Genomic DNA, 23605 nt, shown 5'->3' on the forward strand with positions numbered 1-23605 from the left:
TAGAGTGGGTTTTTTAGTCATTTTTCAGCACATCTGAGGAAAATGTCGATATTCTGCACCATTGTGTGTCATTGCTACTGTTACTGCATCTTTATTATTGTCTGTACTGTGTATCTCCACACTGAATAAAACATTATCCTCAGTTTTAGCAAGATGGCGCTCATAGCTTCGTGTTCTCACAGCTGATTGGCTGTCTGCTGGTCAGCCTGTATGACATCATCAGCTGACAGTTGGAATTCAAACTCAGGACCATTCCATTGTGCGTTTTAGGGGGAGACGGTCACGTTTTTATCTGAAATTGTTCAATGGCATCTTTGTTTTGGTTTTTTAATAAATGAAGAAATGCTCAGACCGAAAACAGTTTTTAAAAAAAAATAACTTTTAAAAAACTACACCAGTTTTTCATCCTAGTATTGCTGGGTTTCACGTGACGTCACATCCACCTCATTAGTTATTCCAAACTTTAGCTGGTGGTCAACCAAAGCTCAGCTGATAAAGCGTTTGTACGGAGAAGGTTCATTGTTCGCGTGAAAAACGCCTTACGCTTGCGTTGTTCGAATCAATCGAACCGTGAAACTGATAAAAGTTTCTTCAGGGTTCCCCGTGAACTAATAAAAAAAGGTGAACGAACACAGGGTTTCACAAAAAGACGTTGAGAAAGGTGGCTTTCGAACCTCTCAGTGAAATCGAAGCGAGCCGAGTCGAAGCGTGCTCGAGTTTGCAGTGATCACTTGGTGAAAGGTTTGTATTTCCCTCTCAGCTGTGTCCTTAAGGCCTCTGCATGCTCGTGCGACAAGGCTTTCGCAGGTAGCTTTTCGCAGACGGTTGTAATTTATTGTTGAACGGGGAGTAATAGGCGTGCGCGATGTTATTCACCGCCACAACGCAAGGGGGCGCGAAGTCGCTAGGAGTAGTTGGTGGGTGTGGTTAGTGGAGTGTTTATCCTCCGGTTACTTATAATGACTAGAACTGGAGTCGTATAGATGTACGCACTTCCTCACTTCCTCAATCAACCGCTCTTCATGCTGCTCCATCTTCGCTCGTGTTTTTAAAAATGCCGGTCGTGAAAACAAAACAAACCGGGAAAGTAGGGAAGCGGAAGTGCGTGTACAGCGGGTAGAGTGGACCAATCAGAGCCCTCTTGTCTGCGACGCTGTCTGCGAGGCTTCTGCGGTGGTCACAATTTTTGGGAGGTGCGCACAGAGCGTCTGCGAAGGTGGGGGGGCTACGCAGACACTGTCTGCGACACCGTCTGCGAGGACTGGGTTGTCAGCATAAATTGGCCTTTAGTGTTTTCCAAGTACTTTTCTTGCTATGTGTCGTTATTTTTTTGTTTAGTCACGAAGTGCTGAAGTCCCCAGCTGTTTCTTTGTTTCTTAAAGGGGTTTCTGATGATCTTTGTGAATGCTTTAGCTGAGCGATAAGAGCCAACACAAGTGAGAATCAAGCAAACTGTTGCTTGTTCACACTTCAACTTGCAGCGCTTCGTTGTAAAGACGCGAATGAAATGCTTAAAAACACGGGCAAAAACAATCCAGGATTCATTCGGCAGCGACTTGATAGCGAGGTCCTTTACCCAGCCACATACAAAAAAGCCATAAGCCTCCGTACTCTTCCACGCTTTCATCTGTTTTGCGGTGTAGAAGGACGTCTGCAACAGTGGCGGCTGCTGGTTTTTAAAACAGGGGAAGCCCATTTTACGCATTCATCGTAAAACCTGTAGGCCGGATATCAAAGCATAGAAAGGTGTGTCCCATTAGCACAATGAACTAGACAACCCCACCTAGTGGCAGAAAGTATTTTTGCTTGTACATTTCATGTTATAGTCTGGCTTGCCAGGCTAGTGCCTCATATCCTTAATCAAAAATATCAAACATCCAAAAATCACTGGCTATTCAACGAAGAGCCTTGAACATCATACCCTGATATGCAACACAGAGTCTTTAACACAACACCCAGCTGTGCAACACATCCTTGAACATCTTCTGCAACACAGTCTGGAAATTCATAACCAGGTAGGCTATGCAACACACAGAACCTTGAATATTATACCCAGGTATAACCTATAACACAGAGCCCACCATTCTCTTAACATTACTGAACAATATACACATTTCAGATTCATGAACATTATATGATGCACACTATTTATACAAGCACCTTCATCGATAGCATGTTCCACCCTGACCCTCCCCAGACAGCTAAGTCTTGCACATGAAGTGACATGCTCATTGCTCGTTTCATGCCTTTTGCGAGCCCTTTTGAAATTCACCAGGTCCCCAAACCCATCTTTTGACCAAACTAAATTTCCCTGAGAGGGCTTCATCAAAAGACATGGCCAACAGTACATTTTATTAGTCACAGGAGACCCAGTCAACCAGTTCACATTTTCATACCAAGACACCTGAAAAGACCTGTTATGACCTGCTGATTTTTGAATGAGATTTAGCTTGGGCTTTGGTCTGCCTTGCTCTTTAATTCTCACTTTCTCCTCATATGGCAGAGTGTCAAAACGTTTTGACAAAAGCATGTCCGCGACGTTTGCCATTATAGCAGATAGATACCAGCTGTTAGCAGCTAGCACTGCAGATCCCAATAAGGCTCAAGCTAGCCTACAACCACGTTGATTGAACTACAAATGAAATAAACGAGTGAATTCACGAATGATCAAACTGATAGAATGGATGAAAGTTAACGGAGCACAACGAGTAATATTTACATTTATTTACAGAGTAATGTACAGAGACATCAATGAGAAGAAACGTTTACAGTGAGAGTAAAAAGTATTTGATCCCTTGCTGATTTTGTTGGTTTGCCCACTAATAAAGACATGATCATTCTATACTTTTAATGGTAAATGTATTCTAACATGGAGAGACAGAATATCAAAAAGAAAATCCAGAAGATAACTTTAAAGAATATATATTAATTGATTTGTATTTCATTGAGGGAAATAAGTATTTGATCCCCTAGTATGCATTAGGAGTTCTGGCTTTCACAGACCAGTTAGACACTCCCAATCAACTTGTTACCTGAATTGAAGACACCTGTTCTAACTAATCACCTGTATGAAAGACGTGTTCACAGAATCAGACAATTAGACAGATTCCAAACTCTCTAACATGGGTAAGACCAAAGAACTCTCTCAGGACCTCAGAGACAGGATTGTTGACCTGCACAAATCTGGAATGGGCTACAAAAACATTAGCAAGATGCTGGGTATTAAAGTAACAACCATTGGTGCAATTGTGAGAAAATTTAAGAAGTATAACATGACCATCAATAGACCTCGGTCTGGTGCTCCACAGAAGATTTCACCTCGTGGGGTGGCAATGATCATGAGAACTGTGAGAAATCGGCCTGCAACCACACAGCGGGAGTTAGTGAATGACCTCAAGGCAGCTGGGACCACAGTCACCAGGAAAACAATTGGCAACACTTTGCGCCGCAATGGATTAAAATCCTGCAGTGCCCGAAAGGTACCCCTGCTTAAGAAGGCACATGTGGAGGCCCGCCTAAAGTATGCCAATGATCACCTCAAAGATGTACAAAGTGATTGGGAGAAGGTTCTGTGGTCAGACGAGACCAAAATTGAACTATTTGGCCTAAACTCTACTCGTCATGTGTGGAGGAAGAAAAATGCTGCCTATGACCCCAGGTACACTGTGCCCACCGTCAAGCATGGAGGTGGAAGCATTATGTTTTGGGGGTGTTTCTCTGCCAAGGGCACAGGGCTACTTCACCGCATCAGTGGGAAGATGGATGGAGCCATGTACCGTGCAGTCCTGAGGGACAACCTCCTCCCCTCTGCCAGGAAGTTGAAAATGGGCCGTGATTGGGTCTTCCAACATGACAACGACCTGAAGCATACAGCAAAGGCAACAAAGGAGTGGCTCAAGAAGAAGCACATTAAGGTCATGGAGTGGCCCAGCCAGTCTCCGGACCTCAATCCAATTGAAAATCTATGGAGGGAGCTGAAGGTCCGAGTTGCCAAGCGACAGCCCACCAACCTTAATGATTTAGAGAGGATCTGCAAAGAAGTGGACCAAAATTCCCCCTGATATGTGTGCTATCCTTGTGGTTAACTACAACAAACGTCTGTCCGCTGTGCTTGCAAACAAAGGCTTTGCCACCGAGTATTAAGTGCTTTTGGCTAGAGGGATCAAATACTTATTTCCCTCAATGAAATACAAATCAATTAAAATATATTCTTTAAAGTTATTTTCTGGATTTTCGTTTTGATATTCTCTCTCTCCATGTTAGAATATATCTACCATTAAAAGTATAGAATGATCATGTCTTTATTAGTGGGCAAACCAACAAAATCAGCAAGGGATCAAATACTTTTTACTCTCACTGTATATGAAAAGAAATTCGGACAGCACTTTGGCACATGACTACACTTTCTCGACATCCGCTAGGGACTGACTGATCATGCTTACCATGTTCCTCGCCGAAGTACAGCGACCGCCCTCCTCATGTCTTTCAAACACCACCTCCAATAATCCTTTATCAGCCGGCTTCTTGGCCCGCCCATGTCCCGTTTACCCCCAGAGATACCCGGCTTCCCTGGAAGTGACGATTTTGTCGATTTTAACCAATAACAACTAGCCGAAATTGGCTGTTCAGAGCCGTCTCGTAGACTGCAACGGACACCCGGCTGCCAGTCCATAGAGCCCATTGAAATAAGAAAGGTTACAGCCTGGCAGCAAAGGTGATTCTCGTAGCGAACTGCAAGTTCGTCAGACATCACTCAAATAAGTTACAGGATGACATAGGGATAGTTATGAACGTAAATACAATCTTGGGCATATATTATGTTATGCAAGTTATTGTTTTAATGAGAATTCAACGTCGTAGACGCCACAGTTTGGGGAGAGAATTTTAGGGGAAGTTCGGCTTCCCTTGTTGTCTCTGAGAAATCGCCCCTGGTCTGCAACACCAGATAGTTCGAGATGTCGGGGAACTCGACTGAAGGGTCGTTTTCGAGATCGTATGACAAATCCTTCTTTCCCAGACTGTAGGGGTCGATGATTCCATTGCACATAGCAATCTTCTGAATATATCAAAAGCCAGCAGTGGCTTCTAGATTACGAGCGTACTCTGATAACTTATCGCTAGTTGTTTGCACTACGGCAGCCGTTTAGACCGCCAGCTATTTCACTTCCCATAAAACTTTCTACTAAGAAAAGTCACGTGACTGAAACCCAGCAATTAAACAGTGTATAACGGTGTTTCTCACAATTTTTTTTTTTACTTTCGTTCCTCCTTTTAATTTCCTTTTTTATCCAAATACTTTTTCATCCCTGTGAATGAGCTGTTACTATAGCAACGGTAACGTACAGTATTAGAACGAGCGTAATTAATATAAACCTGTGATATGGAGCTGCACTATGGTCAAAGCTGTTGTTATCGGAAACTAATCACCACGTTCTGATCAATCAGGAGCCAGAATTCAAATGAGTTGTGATGTCACAACCCTTTACAATGTTTTTACTGCAACTTTATGGTCATTATTTACTTTACTGTGATGTTTTAGGGTAATTATGTTTATCGACGGGCGGCACGGTGGTGTAGTGGTTAGCGCTGTCGCCTCACAGCAAGAAGGTCCGGGTTCGAGTCCCGTGGCCGGCGAGGGCCTTTCTGTGCGGAGTCTGCATGTTCTCCTCGTGTCCGCGTGGGTTTCCTCCGGGTGCTCCGGTTTCCCCCACAGTCCAAAGACATGCAGGTTAGGTTAACTGGTGACTCTAAATTGAGCGTAGGTGTGAATGTGAGTGTGAATGGTTGTCTGTGTCTATGTGTCAGCCCTGTGATGACCTGGCGACTTGTCCAGGGTGTACCCCGCCTTTCGCCCGTAGTCAGCTGGGATAGGCTCCAGCTTGCCTGCAACCCTGTAGAAGGATAAAGCGGTTAGAGATAATGAGATGAGATGGGCCTCTTGAAATATATCAATCTGAGACTGAACACACACACACGTGCGTGTAGTGGTGCGGGTTGTAGCAGGTTGATGGTTACAGGAAACTCAGTGGCTGCTGGGAAGCAGTGTGTGTCAGTAGAGTTTTGTCTGTGTAATCGTGATTCATGGCTCTGTGTGTGTGTGTGTGTGTGTGTGTGTGTTGGTATCTGAGATATTTTAAGATGTCGCGGCCTTCTAAACAAACACATCACTTGAATTGACTCACACTAACTACGGCCTGTTATTACATTCCTCTGTGTGTGTGTGTGTGTGTGTGTGTGTTTAGGGGGCATTAGTGCATAACAGAGCTTCACAGTTTGTACTTTAGTTTAACCACAGGGTTTGTGTTCAGTGCAGAGTTACGACAACAATAATTTATTTCTTAACGAGAGAGAGAGACAAAGAGAGAGTGAGACATACAGAGTGTAAGAAAGATGGAGACAAAGAGTGCTACTGATATTTCAACAGTGAGACAGAGAGTACGATGGAGAGACAGAAAGACAGATAGAGCATGAGGGACAAAGAGTGAGACCACAGGGAGAGGGAGAGATAACGTGAGACAGAAAAAAAAGAGACCGATTCAGAGACAGAGTGAGACAGAGAAACAGATGGAGAGTGAGACAGATAGTCCTACTGAGAGAGAGAGATCCACAGGGAGAGAGAGACAACATGAGACAGTAGTCCAGAAAAAGAGACAGAGAGTCAGATTCAGAGACATAGATAGAGACAGACAGAGAGTGAGACAGATAGTACTACAGAGAGAGAAATGGAGACAGAGTGAGACAGTATTACAGAGAGAAATGGAGACAGATAGATAGACAGAGAGTGAGATAGATAGTACTACAGAGAGAGAGATGGAGACAGACAGAATTACAGAGACAGACAGAGAGTGAGATGGAGAAAGATAGAGTGAGACAGATATTATTACAGAGAGAGATAGTAAAATGGTGAAACAGAGAAAGAGACAGGCAGAGAGAGACAGAGTGAGACCTGAGATTGAAACAGATAGTAAGCTGGTGAGACAGACAGAAAGACAGACAGGTGCCTCTCCCCAGACCCCAGTGTGCCCCAGATGGAGCTCGGCTGTGTTCAGTTTCACTGTGTGAGCTGATAGGGATGAGGGTGGAGGGTGTCTGTGTCTCGTTTCACTAGATTACACCCTGCAGTAATTATGAGTCTTTAAACAGGAAGTGGGCAGGAAGAGAACGGCATAACCCCTCTGTCTCTGGCCTGCGGTGTCAGGGTCATGTGGTTCAGAGAGTCACCACGGCTGTGTCCCAAACGCATTCCAGCTGTGTCCCAAATGCTTGTTTTCCAGAGAAGAGTTCATCACCATAAACTCGAAACATGGCCATCGGCCCACGATCGACCTTAAATATTCATTTTATTGACGTTATTATTTGTTATATCCTTATTTTCTCATGCTCTTACAGTGTCAGTGACTGACGAACCACATGTATTACCCATAATGCACTGCACATCATACAGTAAACTCATGTAAAAGTTACACAGAGAAATGAACAAATCTTTAAATCTCATAAATGAATTGATTAGGGTGGCATGGTGGTGTAGTGGTTAGCGCTGTCGCCTCACAGCAAGAAGGTCCTGGGTTCGAGCCCCGGGGCCGCCGAGGGCCTTTCTGTGTGGAGTTTGCATGTTCTCCTCGTGTCCGCGTGGGTTTCCTCCGGGTGCTCCGGTTTCCCCCACAGTCCAAAGACATGCAGGTTAGGTTAACTGGTGACTCTAAATTGAGCGTAGGTGTGAATGTGAGTGTGAATGGTTGTCTGTGTCTATGTGTCAGCCCTGTGATGACCTGGCGACTTGTCCAGGGTGTACCCCGCCTTTCGCCCGTAGTCAGCTGGGATAGGCTCCAGCTTGCCTGCGACCCTGTAGAACAGGATAAAGCGGCTAGAGATAATGAGATGTTACTCATGAATCATGTTTCTAATCAGATGGTTAAAATAAAAACACAGGCGGAACGTTTGAAAAATGTGTGAAATAAAAGCTGTAAAGTGTTGTTTCTTCCAGTATCCATGTACACTGTTCCAAATCACATGTTCTTTACTAGGTAGATCAGACACGAATGTTTGGGACACAGCCGCTAATAAACACCTCGCAAAGACGTGAATGAAACCCCAGAGTCTGAGAAGTGGCTTTCCGAGAGTCGTGCTTTTCAAGCCATTTCCGGTGTGGGGCATTTGTTGCCTGTTTTACTTCTTCCCCTTCTCCGACACACACACACACTTCCTGTCTTTCCCTCTGAGTGTGACATAATCAGGGATTCTATCATTTTCCCAGTGTGTGAGGAATGTGAAGTTTTGCTCTTGTGGGGAAAAAATGGAAACATCCAAGTCAAAACACACATGTTCTTGGGCTGGATAGTTACACACACACACACACACACACACACACACACACACAGAGGCCTGGTAAATGTATGTTTTCTTGTTATTATAACCATAAATGGCTGTAAATGGTCCCACTCCAGCTCGGCCTGTTTACAGTGACCAGACGTCGTCTTTCCTCAGACCTGGTTTCTGTTTCAGTCCTGAAATATCTCTAAACTTACTGAAGTGAAATTAGTTTTTGGGTGTTTAGCTTATTATCATCATGTAAAAGTGTCAGTACGCTGAGTCCTTCTCAGTCTTTAAATGATCAGTGTTTAGCTTCTGAGTGCTTGGCTTGTCAGTTTCTCAGTGGTTAGCTTCCCAAAATGTAAAAGTCTCAGTACAGACGTTGGTTCCTTCTCAGTGTTTAGTTTCTGAAGGTTTGGCTTGTGTGTTTGGATTCTTTGTGCTCAGTACTCAGTGTTTCGGTATGCGGTGCTTCAGTACTCTGTGCTTCAGTATCAGTGCTTCAGTACTCAGTGCTTCGGTACTCAGTGTTTTAGTACTCAGTGATTCAATCTCAGTGTTTCAATATCAGTGCTTTGGTACCCAGTGCTTCGGTACTCAGTGTTTCAGCATTCAGTGCTTCGGTACTCAGTGTTTCCGTATTCAGTGTTTCTGTATTCAGTGCTTCAGTACTCAGTGTTTCAGTACTCAGTGTTTCAATATCAGTTTTTCGGTACTTAGTGTTTCAGTACCCAGTGCTTCAGTACTCAGTGTTTCCGTATTCAGTGTTTCAGTATTCAGTGCTTCAGTACTCAGTGTTTCGGTACTCAGTGCTTCAGTATTCAGTGTTTCAGTACTCAGTGATTCAGTACTCAGTGTTTCAATATCAGCGTTTCGGTACACGGTGCTTCAGTATCAGTGCTTCGGTACACGGTGCTTCAGTATTCAGTGTTTCAGTATTCAGTGTTTCAGTACTCAGTGATTCAATATCAGTGTTTCGGTACTCAGTGTTTCGGTACCCAGTGCTTCAGTACTCAGTGTTTCCGTATTCAGTGTTTCAGTACTCAGTGTTTCGGTACTCAGTGCTACAGTATTCACTGTTTCAGTACTCAGTGTTTCGGTACTCAGTGATTCAGTACTCAGTGATTCAGTACTCAGTGTTTCGGTACCCAGTGCTTCAGTACTCGGTGTTTCCGTATTCAGTGTTTCAGTACTCAGTGCTTCAGTATTTCGGTACTCAGTGCTTCAGTATTTCAGTACTCAGTGATTCAGTACTCAGTGTTTCAATATCAGTGTTTCGGTACACGGTGCTTCAGTATCAGTGCTTCGGTACACGGTGCTTCGGTATTCAGTGTTTCAGTATTCAGTGTTTCAGTACTCAGTGATTCAATATCAGTGTATCGGTACTCAGTGTTTCGGTACCCAGTGCTTCAGTACTCAGTGTTTCCGTATTCAGTGTTTCAGTACTCAGTGTTTCGGTACTCAGTGCTTCAGTATTCACTGCTTCAGTACTCAGTGTTTCGGTACTCAGTGATTCAGTACTCAGTGTTTCAATATCAGTGTTTCGGTACTTAGTGTTTCGGTACCCAGTGCTTCAGTACTCAGTGTTTCCGTATTCAGTGTTTCAGTATTCAGTGCTTCAGTACTCAGTGTTTCGGTACTCAGTGCTTCAGTATTCAGTGTTTCAGTACTCAGTGATTCAGTACTCAGTGTTTCAATATCAGTGTTTCGGTACACGGTGCTTCAGTATCAGTGCTTCGGTACTCAGTGATTCAGTACTCAAGTGTTTCCGTATTCAGTGTTTCAGTATTCAGTGCTTCGGTACTCAGTGCTTCAGTATTCAGTGTTTCAGTACTCAGTGATTCAGTACTCAGTGTTTCAATATCAGTGTTTCGGTACACGGTGCTTCAGTATCAGTGCTTCGGTACACGGTGCTTCGGTATTCAGTGTTTCAGTACTCAGTGTTTCAATATCAGTGCTTTGGTACTCAGTGCTTCGGTACCCAGTGCTTCAGTACTCAGTGTTTCAGCATTCAGTGCTTCGGTACTCAGTGTTTCCGTATTCAGTGTTTCAGTATTCAGTGCTTCAGTACTCAGTGTTTCAATATCAGTGTTTCGGTACTTAGTGTTTCGGTACCCAGTGCTTCAGTACTCCGTGTTTCAGTATTCAGTGCTTCAGTACTCCGTGTTTCAGTATTCAGTGTTTCAGTACTCAGTGATTCAATATCAGTGTTTCGGTACCCAGTGATTCAGTACTCAGTGTTTCCATATTCAGTGTTTCAGTAGTCAGTGTTTCGGTACTCAGTGCTTCAGTATTCACTGTTTCGGTACTCAGTGCTTCAGTATTCACTGTTTCAGTACTCAGTGTTTCGGTACCCAGTGATTCAGTACTCAGTGATTCAATATCAGTGCTTTGGTACTCAGTGTTTCGGTACCCTGTGCTTCAGTACTCAGCGTTTCAGTATTCAGTGTTTCGGTACTCAGTGCTTCAGCATTCAGTGTTTCAGTACTCAGTGTTTCAGTATTAGTGCTTCAGTACTCAATGCTTCGGTATTCAGTGCTCCGATATTCAGTGTTTCGGTATTCAGTGTTTCAGTACTATGTCAGCCCTGTGATGACCTGGCGACTTGTCCAGGGTGTACCCCGCCTCTCGCCCATCAGCAGCTGGGATAGGCTCCAGCTTGCCTGATACCCTGTAGAATAGGATAAGTGGCTACAGATAATGGACGGATGGATGTTTCAGTACTCAATGCTTCAGGTATTCAGTGTTTCACAGTGCTTCAAGTATTTAGTGATTCAGTATTTACAGTGAATACTGTAATACAGTGTTTCAGTGCTTCAGTATTCAGCACTTCAGTATTTGCTTTTTTTTTCCTATCTATCTTAAACTCAAGTAGAAAGTAATATAACAGTTCGACCCGGACTAAGGCATAGAGGCACAATCACTAGTCAAAATAAATTTTACTGATAAATAAAAAGCCTAAAACTTAAACCTTTTCCACTTTAGTGAGTCGGAAGAGTCAACTCTCATTGGTGAATTGAGATGAAAGAGCTGAATCAGTGGAAAGGGCTGGAATTCCCACATTCACTTTTCATAACCGATTAATGTTACTGCAATTTAATTTAAAACACACACGTCCGTGTGCACACACCAGACTGTGATGAAGGATCAGCTGAGTAAAATACAGTTATCAGAGTTCATGATCTGACTGCATGTCTAATACATACGTGTGTGTGTGTTTCAGGAGTTGGTGTGTGTGTGATGTGAGCTGAGTAACAGAAGTGTGATGAGGGTTGTGTGTGTGTGAGACAAAGACAGAGGAAGACAGAATGAATCCTGTGAGGAAGGACATGGAGCTGCTGAGCAACAGCATGGCCACCTACGCTCACATTAAAGGTGTGTATCACCACACACACACAAACAAGCACTTAATAAAGAAATGCATCATTATTTACTATTTAAAAAAAGTATAATAAAAAATGTATTAATTAGCATTAGGTGATACAATAATTTTCTTTTTTAGCTGGTTTGAAGCTTTAAAATTTTACTTGCATTCACTGGTTTCGGCTCAAATCTTCCCTATCAATCAAATTTGCATTCTAGTTTTATGTTATTTATTTTTTTCCAGTGTTGGCGATTTTCCACCAGCAGCACCCCGCTGAGTGTTTTTATTCCTCTTATACCACAGCAGCTTGTCAAGAATTACAATTATATTATTTGATTAAAGTTTTATCCATTTATAATCGGCATATCGGGTGAAAACTCAATCCAAATCGCTTGAAACGGGTCTCATTGAATTCAGAACTGAATGCAGAACAAGCTTTTTACAGAATTAAAATATGTTTATCTGTTCTTGAGATATTACGAATCAAAGATTGAAGAAAAACGGCTTAAATTTTAGAAAACTGCCGTAATATTCTGTATGAGGATCACATGGTCCAAAATGGGCCTCATTAACCAATGAGATCAAATGTTTTTTCTTAATAACTTTTCTATTTTTCAAGATATTTATGGAGATTGGCAGCACATAGATGGTTGTATACTGAATACAAAGTTTGAAAAAAATTAGTAAAAAAAACAAATTATGCAACTTTGTATTTAATTAGTATTCATTATGCTAATTGGGTTTTAAAAATGTTAAATCGGTACACTCAATAAAGAAGTAATAAAAGGTTATTTCTAATCCCCTCTTTGTGCTCTGTAGGCCTTTGTATTTCTCAAAAGTCGGGCCTACTAGTGTTTAGATGAAAGAATACACAGTGGGGCAAAAAAGTATTTAGTCAGCCACCAATTGTGCATGTTCTCCCACTTAAAAAGATGAGAGAGGCCTGTAATTTTCATCATAGGTATACCTCAACTAAGAGACAGAATGGGGGGAAAGAATCCAGGAAATCACATTGTAGGATTTTTAATGAATTAATTGGTAAATTCCTCGGTAAAATAAGTATTTGGTCACCTACAAACAAGCAAGATTTCTGGCTCTCACAGACCTGTAACAACTTCTTTAAGAGGCTCCTCTGTCCTCCACTTGTTACCTGTATTAATGGCACCTGTTTGAACTCGTTATCAGTATAAAAGACACCTGTCCACAACCTCAAACAGTCATACTCCAAACTCCACTATGGCCAAGACCAAAGAGCTGTCAAAGGACACCAGAAACAAAATTGTAGACCTGCACCAGGCTGGGAAGACTGAATCTGCAATAGGTAAGCAGCTTGGTGTGAAGAAATCAACTGTGGGAGCAATTATTAGAAAATGGAAGACATACAAGACCACTGATAATCTCCCTCGATCTGGGGCTCCACGCAAGATCTCACCCCATGGGGTCAAAATGATCACAAGAACGGTGAGCAAAAATCCCAGAACCACACGGGGGGACCTAGTGAATGACCTGCAGAGAGCTGGGACCAAAGTAACAAAGGCTACCATCAGTAACACACTACGCCGCCAGGGACTCAAACCCTGCAGTGCCAGACGTGTCCCCCTGCTTAAGCCAGTACATGTCCAGGCCCGTCTGAAGTTTGCTAGAGAGCATTTGGATGATCCAGAAGAGGATTGGGAGAATGTCATATGGTCAGATGAAACCAAAATAGAACTTTTTGGTAAAAACTCAACTTGTCGTGTTTGGAGGAGAAAGAATGCTGAGTTGCATCCAAAGAACACCATACCTACTGTGAAGCATGGGGGTGGAAACATCATGCTTTGGGGCTGTTTTTCTGCAAAGGGACCAGGACGACTGATCCGTGTAAAGGAAAGAATGAATGGGGCCATGTATCGTGAGATTTTGAGTGAAAACCTCCTTCCATCAGCAAGGGCACTGAAGATGAAACGTGGCTGGGTCTTTCAGCATGACAATGATCCCAAACACACCACCCGGGCAACGAAGGAGTGGCTTCGTAAGAAGCATTTCAAGGTCCTGGAGTGGCCTAGCCAGTCTCCAGATCTCAACCCCATAGAAAATCTTTGGAGGGAGTTGAAAGTCCGTGTTGCCCAGCGACAGCCCCAAAACATCACTGCTCTAGAGGAGATCTGCATGGAGGAATGGGCCAAAATACCAGCAACAGTGTGTGAAAACCTTGTGAAGACTTACAGAAAACGTTTGACCTCTGTCATTGCCAACAAAGAGTATATAACAAAGTATTGAGATGAACTTTTGTTATTGACCAAATACTTATTTTCCACCATAATTTGCAAATAAATTCTTTAAAAATCAGACAATGTGATTTTCTGGATTTTTTTTTCTCATTCTGTCTCTCATAGTTGAGGTATACCTATGATGAAAATTACAGGCCTCTCTCATCTTTTTAAGTGGGAGAACTTGCACAATTGGTGACTGGCTAAATACTTTTTTGCCCCACTGTAAATTATTATTTCGATTAATATTCACAGCTTTCAAGGCAAACCTCAAAAAAACTGAGATCCACATCCAAGCGGCTAAAGATAATGAGATGAGAAATCGACACTCGCGTTTCTGACATCAGGTTTCTTTTAAATATCATTCCGACCACTAAGATCTCAATATTTTTCATCAAAACAACCCCAGTTATATTCTAAAATAGCTATTTATTTACATGAATCAGTTCAATTTGAAAAAAATAAGTAGGTAAAGCTATGAAAACTCACTTCAAAGTCTCCCGTGGATCGCATCATCAAAACTAGCAGACGGAAAATTTTGCTGAATCCTTCATCAGAAACAGTGAGAGAACGTCCCTATGAAAGTTATCTGATTGATATTCATGAGTAATCCAGTGGGAAACCGATCAGGAAGGAGAGGGGGAAAAAAAAAAAAAAGAAGAGCCTGACCGCTTTCCCATGACTCAAAAAGAAAAAGCACCAGCAGTTTCCCGACGTCACGCGAGCAGAGTTTTTACTCTGTTGTACCGACTTCAATCTGCCATTACTCCCAAAGTTCCAAACAGATCTTAACCAGATACATTTCTTTGGAAAGCAGAGATTATAAGATTTTTAATGATAGTGTTCACGATAGAAAATATTCAAGAGTTAATGACAGATTTGGAAACTTAGATGAGCGTCTGCATGGACAATTTTCACAGTATGGCCAGCGAGCGTCTCATATGCCCATGGATAGTTACCTTGAAAACCAGTCAGTTCTTGTTATAATGTCATAGCGCTTAGAAATAATCGTTCCCTCACTTTCTCTTGAAGTGAATAAGACAAAAAAAAAATGCAGCTCGTCACATTACTGACTCTGAAACCCTGTTCCAAAGCGCTGGCACTGGAGACTCCTTCCATACAGTGGTGCTTGAAAGTTTGTGAACCCTTTAGAATTTTCTATATTTCTGCAAAAATATGACCTAAAACATCATCAGATTTTCACACAAGTCCTAAAAGTAGATAAAGAGAACCCAGTTAAACAAATGAGACAAAAATATTATACTTGGTCATTTATTTATTGAGGAAAATGATGCAATATTACATATCTGTGGATGGCAAAAGTATGTGAACCTCTAGGATTAGCAGTTAATTTGAAGGTGAAATTAGAGTCAGGTGTTTTCAATCAATGGGATGACAATCAGGTGTGAGTGGGCACCCTGTTTTATTTAAAGAACAGGGATCTGTCAAAGTCTGATCTTCACAACACATTTGTGGAAGTGTATCATGGCACGAACAAAGGAGATTTCTGAGGACCTCAGAAAAAGCGTTGTTGATGCTCATCAGGCTGGAAAAGGTTACAAAATCATCTCTAAAGAGTTTGGACTCCACCAATCCACAGTCAGACAGATTGTGTACAAATGGAGGAAATTCAAGACCATTGTTACCCTCGCCAGGAGTGGGTCAACCAACAAAGATCATTCCAAGAGCAAGGCGTGTAATAGTCGGCGAGGTCACAAAGGACCCCAGGGTAGCTTCTAAGCAACTGAAGGCCTCTCTCACATTGGCTAATGTTAAATGTTCATGAGTCCACCATCAGGAGAACAATGAACAACAATGGTGTGCATGGCAGGGTTGCAAGGAGAAAGCCACTGCTCTCCAAAAAGAACATTGCTGCTCGTCTGCAGTTTGCTAAAGATCATGTGGACAAGCCAGAAGGCTATTGGAAAAATGTTTTGTGGACGGATAAGACCAAAATAGAACTTTTTGGTTTAAATGAGAAGTGTTATGTTTGGAGAAAGGAAAACACTGCATTCCAGCATAAGAACCTTATCCCATCTGTGAAACATGGTGGTGGTAGTATCATGGTTTGGGCCTGTTTTGCTGCATCTGGGCCAGGACGGCTTGCCATCATTGATGGAACAATGAATTCTGAATTATAGCAGCGAATTCTAAAGGAAAACGTCAGGACATCTGTCCATGAACTGAATCTCAAGAGAAGGTGGGTCATGCAGCAAGACAACGACCCTGAGCACACAAGTCGTTCTACCAAAGAATGGTTAAAGAAGAATAAAGTTAATGTTTTGGAATGGCCAAGTCAAAGTCCTGACCTTAATCCAATGGAAATGTTGTGGAAGGACCTGAAGCGAGCAGTTCATGTGAGGAAACCCACCAACATCCCAGAGTTGAAGCTGTTCTGTACGGAGGAACGGGCTAAAATTCCTCCAAGCCGGTGTGTAGGACTGATCAACAGTTACCGCAAACGTTTAGTTGCAGTTATTGCTGCACAAGGGGGTCACACCAGATACTGAAAGCAAAAGGTTCATATACTTTTGCCACTCACATATGAAATATTGGATCATTTTCCTCAATAAATAAATGACCAAGTATAATATTTCTGTCTCATTTGTTTAACTGGGTTCTCTTTATCTACTTTTAGGACTTGGGTGAAAATCTTGGGTTCACAAACTTTCAAGCACCACTGTAAATGCTAAATCAACGATATATATATATATTTTTTCCCTTTGGTGAATAACAGCATGTTTTATCATAAAACCTTCAGCTTGCGCTCGATAAAACTCCAAGCTAATATACGAGGGTTTTGTAACACCGGTAACATTAAATCAAAGTCACACGAAGTTTTGCTTCAAATGGACTGATTCCACTGAATCACTATAACGAATCATTTCAAAAGAACGATTCGTTCATTGTGCTGATTAGTGAAACTGAGCTAATCAATCGCAAAAAGCTTTATTTTTTTTTAAATATAAATGTTAATGCTTGAACTTGTCGTGTCTCCTCGTCTCGCACACAGAGAACACGGAGAGCTTTGCACTGTACTTCATGCTGGGCGTGTGCTTCGGTCTGCTCCTGGCTCTGACGCTCCTCATCCTGGGCTTCGCCTGCAGACCCAGAAGAAAAGCCACAAAGAAACCTCCGTCCCCCGAGACGAAACGTCTCCAAGAGTCCGGCGAGATACACGAGGAGGACCGACTGGACAAGAGCGACGAGGAAGGAGAGGACGAGGTTCCTGACATTACCGTAGCACCCGCGAGCGAGCAGAGCCAATCCAACGGGACCATCACGAGCGTCAACGTGTTCTCCTCAGCGGACGAGCTGGAGAGAGCTCGCCGTTTAGAGGAGCGAGAACGCATCGTCAGGGAGATCTGGAGGAACGGACAGCCCGATATCCTCGTCACCGGGACCGGGACACTTGGACGGGTGCACTATCACTAATAAGAAAGGGGTCTTTTGTGAACATTTTGCACTTCAGTGGGACGGAGACCCATTTCCTACACTTTTTATACGCCATTATTTTGGAGTGTCTGTGTGTGCATGCATATATATACACACATACATACACACATACACACAGTTGTGCTCATAAGTTTACATACCCTGGCAGAATTTTTGCTTTCTTGGCCTTTTTTCAGAGAATATGAATGATACCACAAAAACTTTTTTCCCCCACTCGTGGTTGGGTGAAGCCATTTATTGATAACTGTGTTTTCTATTTTTAAATCATAATGACAACAAAAAACATCCAAAGTTTACATACCCCAGTTCTTAATACCGTGTATTGCCCCCTCTAACATCAATGACAGCCTGAAGTCTTTTGTGGTAGTTGTGGATGAGGCTCTTTATTTTCTCAGATGGTAAAGCTGCCCATTCTTCTTGGCAAAAAGCCTCCAGTTCCTGTAAATTCCTGGGCTGTCTTGCATGAACTGCGCGCTTGAGATCTCCCCAGAGTGGCTCAATGATATTGAGGTCAGGAGACTGAGATGGCCACTCCAGAACCTTCACTTTGTTCTGCTGTAGCCAATGACAGGTCGACTTGGCCTTCTGTTTTGGATCGTTGTCATGTTGGAACGTCCAAGTACGTCCCATGCGCAGCTTCCGGGCTGATGAGTCCAAACTTGCCTCCAGTATTTGCTGAGAACGTGCTGCATTCATCTTTCCTTCAACTTTGACCAAGTTTCCTGTGCCTTTGTAGCTCACACATCCCCAAAACATCAGCGATCCACCTCCGTGCTTTACAGTAGGAATGGTGTTCCTTTCATCATAGGCCTTGTTGACACCTCTCCAAATGTAACGTTTATGGTTGTGGCCAAAAAGTTCAATTTTGGTCTCATCGCTCCAAATTACCTTGTTCCAGAAGTTTTGAGGCTCGTCTCTGTGTTGTTTGGCGCAAGTTTTTGTTGGTCTACCTGACCGTGGTTTGGTTTTAACAGAGCCCCTGAGTTCTCATCTCATCTCATTATCTCTAGCCGCTTTATCCTGTTCTACAGGGTCGCAGGCAAGCTGGAGCCTATCCCAGCTGACTACGGGCGAAAGGCGGGGTACACCCTGGACAAGTCGCCAGGTCATCACAGGGCTGACACAGACAACCATTCACACTCACATTCACATCTACGGTCAATTTAGAGTCACCAGTTAACCTAACCTGCATGTCTTTGGACTGTGGGGGAAACCGGAGCACCCGGAGAAAACCCACGCGGACACGGGGAGAACATGCAAACTCCGCACAGAAAGCGAACCCGGACCTCCTTGCTGTGAGGCGACAGCGCTAACCACTACACCACCGTGCCGCCAGCCCCTGATTTTCCATTTGTTAATCACAGTTTGAACACTGCTACCTGGCATTATCAATTCCGTGGATATCTTTTTGTATCCCTTTCCTGTTTTATACAGTTCAACTACCTTTTCCCGTAGATCCGTTGACAATTTTTTGCTTTCCCCATGACTCAGAATCCAGAAACGTCAGTGGCTGGATGAAAGATGCGAAAGTCTGTCTGGATCCCAGAAACTCACTCAGCTTTTATGCGTACACACACACTGATTACAAGCGAACAGATCACAGGTGAGGATGTTACGGTACCTTTAGTAACCATTCAAACCAGGGCTTTGAACCAGAATCTTTTTCCTATTGGTTCGTTCCAAACAGAAACGGAATTTTAACGTTTCCGGTTTTGGGTTCCACCATTAAATAGACGTTCCCGAACCGGTTAGAACAAAAAAAATTTCGTTCCCAGAACGGTTAATTACGTTCCCTGTCAGCTGTTTAACAAACGGCTATAAAATTATGTCTCTGTCTCATCCAGCTTAAGCCAAATTCTATTACAACCTTCATTAAATAAGACAAGAAATAATTCAAAACAATTATTATTTCAAACGTTGGCGATTTGGATTCTCAGTACGTCTTCCCATCTACACAAACAGAAAAAGTGCCAAAAATGAAAGAGAATTCGTTTAGTGTGTTACCAAAGGCTAGTCAGGCCCTATGCATTGATAGGCTAACAGAGGTTAACGTCATTTAATGTTTGCGAGCCTCTCATTAACGTGGACAAATATATTGATATCGTGTTTGAAATTGACGTTTTTGAATAACGATAGACTGCAATATTTACCTCTTATTTAAGATGTGGAGACGTGATAGTAGTCCACCCTCCCGCTCTCTCCATTCAGTCAGCGAACGTCACACAGGAAGTGAACCCCAGCGGGTCATAGAAACTTGCGCAGGAGAAGAATGACTTTTTTATTTGTAGGCTACGGAAACTTTGAGGAACGAAATAAAAACCGGTAACCATTATTTTTAATAAGCGTTTCTGTTCCGGAACATAAAAAATAAAGTTTCTGGTTTCGTTTCTGTTCCATGTGAAATAGAAAAAGTTCCCGGTTTTCGTTTTCGTTCCTTGAACCGGTTCAAAGCCCTGCTTCAAACCCATTTGTGTCAACTTCTGTGCATGTTCTCAGGCCAAAATCACCAGGGTATGTGAACTTTTGATCAGGGTCATTTGGGTAGTTTCTGCTGTCGTTATGATTTAAAAAGAGAAAACACAGTCGTTTGACAATAAATGGTTTCACCCAACCACTAAGCATGAGTGGAAAAGATGTTTTTGTGTTATCATTCATATTCTCTGAAAAATGGTCAAAGAATCATAGATTCTGCCAGGGTATGTAAACTTATGAGCACAACCTTCTTCGTTATTTTGTAATGTCCTGGGGGAATTTAAAAATAAAGCCAGCCGAAAGTCGTTTCAGCTTCGTCAGCATCCTGTGTGTTCGGTCCCACGCCAAAGCAGAACCTTCACCCCTCATTTCTCAGGCCTGCACTTCCTGTCAGCGCTCTCCCACCATCTAAAAGAAACAGTTCTGCTCCCCAGGGGACATCCAAATGATTTCAGATGTCCGAAAGCATTCGCTCAAAAGTTTTACAACAAACGGTTTCTGTTTACTGGGTCACTGACGGAGATTCGGGGCTGTTGTTGACACCACAGCGCTGGTGAAGAACGCTGCCTGACTGGCCAGAATCCTTCTCTCTCTCTGTTTTCTCTCCATTCATTCCTTCAGCACTTTATCCTGGTCAGGGTCATGATGGATCCAGAGCGCATCCCATAAGTACTTTTGTTTTTCTTTTTAAATTTTTTTCATTCTTTCAATTTTTTTCTCTTTTTTAATTTCTTTCAACTTGTTTTTCCCCGCCAACTATTTCTCTTTCAACTTGTTTTTCTTTTTAAATTTTTTCCTTTCTCTTTCCAAAGCTGTCTTGCATTAGCCTAGTAAACTAGACCTAGCGGCCAAAAATATTTTTGCCTGCGAGTGGGTCTAGCCTCGCACCATATAAACAAAAACACCCCGGGCATCAAATCGTGCCCGCCAATCACAACGCAAGGTTTTTGTTTGGATTCTTTGGGCGGGCTTTTGCAGGAGTGACGACAAAGCTGCGCGACGCTGGAGAAAGCGCAACAGGAAAGATGGCTACGGCTAGTGAACAGCACGCGTTTGACTCCGCTTTGGAATCAGTTTTAGAAGAATTAGACTTGGAGTTTTGGTTGAAACATGAGCAGGAAGAGGCTCTCCGCTCATTCCTTTTCAAGAAGGACGTTTTCGCTGTTTTGCCGACCGGCTATGGCAAAAGTCTGATCTACCAGCTGGCTCCGCTCGTAGCCAAAAGGATGGGGCTAGTTTGTGCAGTACGAAGAATTAATAAACAGCTTTGAAACATTACTTTTTGATTGTTTCTTATTTTCCCGTTATTTTAAATTTAAGGGAAATTATTTCACCAAACACCACTAAATAAAAACTCTCAAAAACAGTTTAAGCAAACCCTTGAAAAACACTTGGAAAAAAAAATAAGTGTATGTTAAGTATGTGGTACAGACTCCAAACTTGTGGTCATTATCTCCAAACTTCTTAATATCTAGAACCTGTTTATTAATTAATACGCGTTTTGAAAAATTATTTATTTCAAGGCCTCCCCCACTGCTTTCTGTCGCTCTGACTACGTCACAGTCACTGTTGCGCTGATTGGTCAGAGCGTCGGCCTATACGCACAGAGACAGTTTGAAAGACAGCGGTTTGTTCCTCCCACACCCTTCGGAAATGTCTACGGATCGAGGCCAGACTAAATATTCACATTTAGTCTGGCTTGCCAGGCTAGTCTTGCATTTCCTTCTTGCAATTTTTTTTCCTCAATCGTTTTTCCTCTCATCTGCCCTCCCAGTTTTATTTTCTTTCAAAATTTTCCCTTTTTCTTCTTTTGCCAATTTTTTTCTTTTCAATCTTTCAATTTTTCTTTCAATTTTGTTTTTCCCCCAGCTGTTTCTCTTTCCACTTGTTTTCCTTTCTTTCTTGCAATTTCTCTCTCAATTGTTTTTCCTCTTTCAATTTTATTGTTTTTCTCTCATCTGTCCTCCCAGTTTTATTTTTTTTTCTTTCAAAATTTTCCCTCTTTCTTCTTTTGCCAATCTTTTTTCAACTTTCTTGCTTCTATGTGTCTTTCAAATTTTCTTTCAACTGTGTGCACAGTGCATGTAAAATTGTTCTATAGTGACTAATAAATCTTCATTTGAAAGCAGAAGATAGAGAGAGAGAGAAAGGTACTGGTGCATGCATGTGGCCAACATATCAAACACACTAACAGCAAAACAGGAACCAAAATTGGGTTTTTTTTTTTTTACTTTAAGTCACCAATCCATCTCTTAGCACATTTTAGGAGGTGGGAGGAAACCGGGGAACCCAGATGAAACCCATATAGACCCAAAAAGAACATGGAGGAACTCCAGAGAGACCCGAGCTCAGGATCAAACCCGAGACATCAAAAACCCGAGATGGAGGTTTTGTCCCAATCATCCAAGTCTGATTTAACAAAACCTTCCCAAGACAGATTGAGAGCGAACTGTGAATCAGCGATGGGTCCATTTTGTCTACCACAGACGAGTTTAAGGCAGAGGATTCTTGCTATTATTAAAGCAGGACCATTTTAACCCTTTCATGTACAGCATCCACACTCACAGATCACTTAAGGTTGTGTTTAGAAACAGGTTCGAAGTAAATCACCTCCAGACCAGTGTCATGTGATGGAGAACCATTACCCTGATTTTTATTAAGTGCTGCTGTTCCCAGTGCGGACCGTTCAGTCACAGCCTCACAGCCCGTTTCTGTCTCAACTTTCTAATTCAAAGTCAGACTTGTAAGAACGTTAGGTTTTCTAAATAAAGCATTACGTCAGAGCTAAACTGCCTACGTCCTGAATTTTTTCTTTTTTTTAATTTTTCCCCCAACTGTTTCTCTTTCAACTTGTTTTTCTTTTTAAATTTTTTTCCTTTCTCTTTCATTTCCTTCTTGCAATTTTTTTTCTCAATTGTTTTTCCTCTCATCTGTCCTCCCAGTTTTTTCTTTCGCCAATTTTTTTCTTTTCAATCTTTTTCTCCCCAACTGTTTCTCTTTTTAATTTTTTTCCCCTTTCTCTTTCCAAATTTCTCATTTCCTTCTTGCAATTTCTCTCTCAATTGTTTTTCCTCTTTCAGTTTTGTTTTTCCTCTCATCTGTCCTCCCAGTTTTATTTTTCTTTCAAAATTTCCCCTCTTTCGCCAATTTTTTTTCTTTCCAATCTTTTTTCAACTTTCTTGCTTCTGTGTGTCTTTCAAATTTTCTTTCAACTGTGTGCACGGTGCATGTAAAATTGTTCTATAATGACTAAAAAACCTTCATTTGAAAGCAGAAGACAGAAAGAAAGAGAGAGAAAGGTACCGGTGCATGCATGTGGCCAACATATCAAACACCGACAGCAAAACAGGAACCAAAATTGGGGGGGGATTTTTTTTTTTTTTTCTCTCTAAGTCACCAATCCATCTCTTGGCACATTTGCAACCTAAAAATACAGTTTGTCAATTTTTTTTTTTTTTTTTTTAAATCCTGTAATTATTTTTAAACTAAAAATGTTCAACTTGACCAAGTACTTTCGACAGGACTTTTTTTTTTTTTAAATTACACCTATTAACTTCAGTTATCATTTAATACATGATTTTCAAAGGGTTAAAAAAAAAAAAATCATCCATTAATGCATGCATGATTTTTAATCAATATTAGCCTGCGAGTTTTATTGAGAATAAAAAAAAAAAAAAGGAGCACGTGTTTATATATTTTAAAAAAGTATTTTCTCTGTATGGAGAACGATACAGAACTGCAGAAGGAAGCTTTG

General features: G+C 42.0%; 1 protein-coding gene across 1 annotated transcript in view; it reads left to right on the forward strand.

Moving 5' to 3' along the window:
- eva1bb (eva-1 homolog Bb (C. elegans)) overlaps positions 1–22640 on the forward strand; it is a 25424-nt gene extending 2784 nt beyond the window's left edge. The window contains exons 2-3 of the mRNA XM_060915362.1: positions 11534–11685; positions 16937–22640. Of these exons, the coding sequence (XP_060771345.1) occupies positions 11619–11685; positions 16937–17358 (489 nt within the window). The 5' untranslated portion in view covers positions 11534–11618 and the 3' untranslated portion in view covers positions 17359–22640. The remainder of the gene's footprint in view (positions 1–11533; positions 11686–16936) is intronic.
- Positions 22641–23605: the final 965 nt, after the last annotated feature.

This window comes from Neoarius graeffei, chromosome 2 (assembly GCF_027579695.1).
Source record: "Neoarius graeffei isolate fNeoGra1 chromosome 2, fNeoGra1.pri, whole genome shotgun sequence".
Taxonomy (NCBI): domain Eukaryota; kingdom Metazoa; phylum Chordata; class Actinopteri; order Siluriformes; family Ariidae; genus Neoarius; species Neoarius graeffei.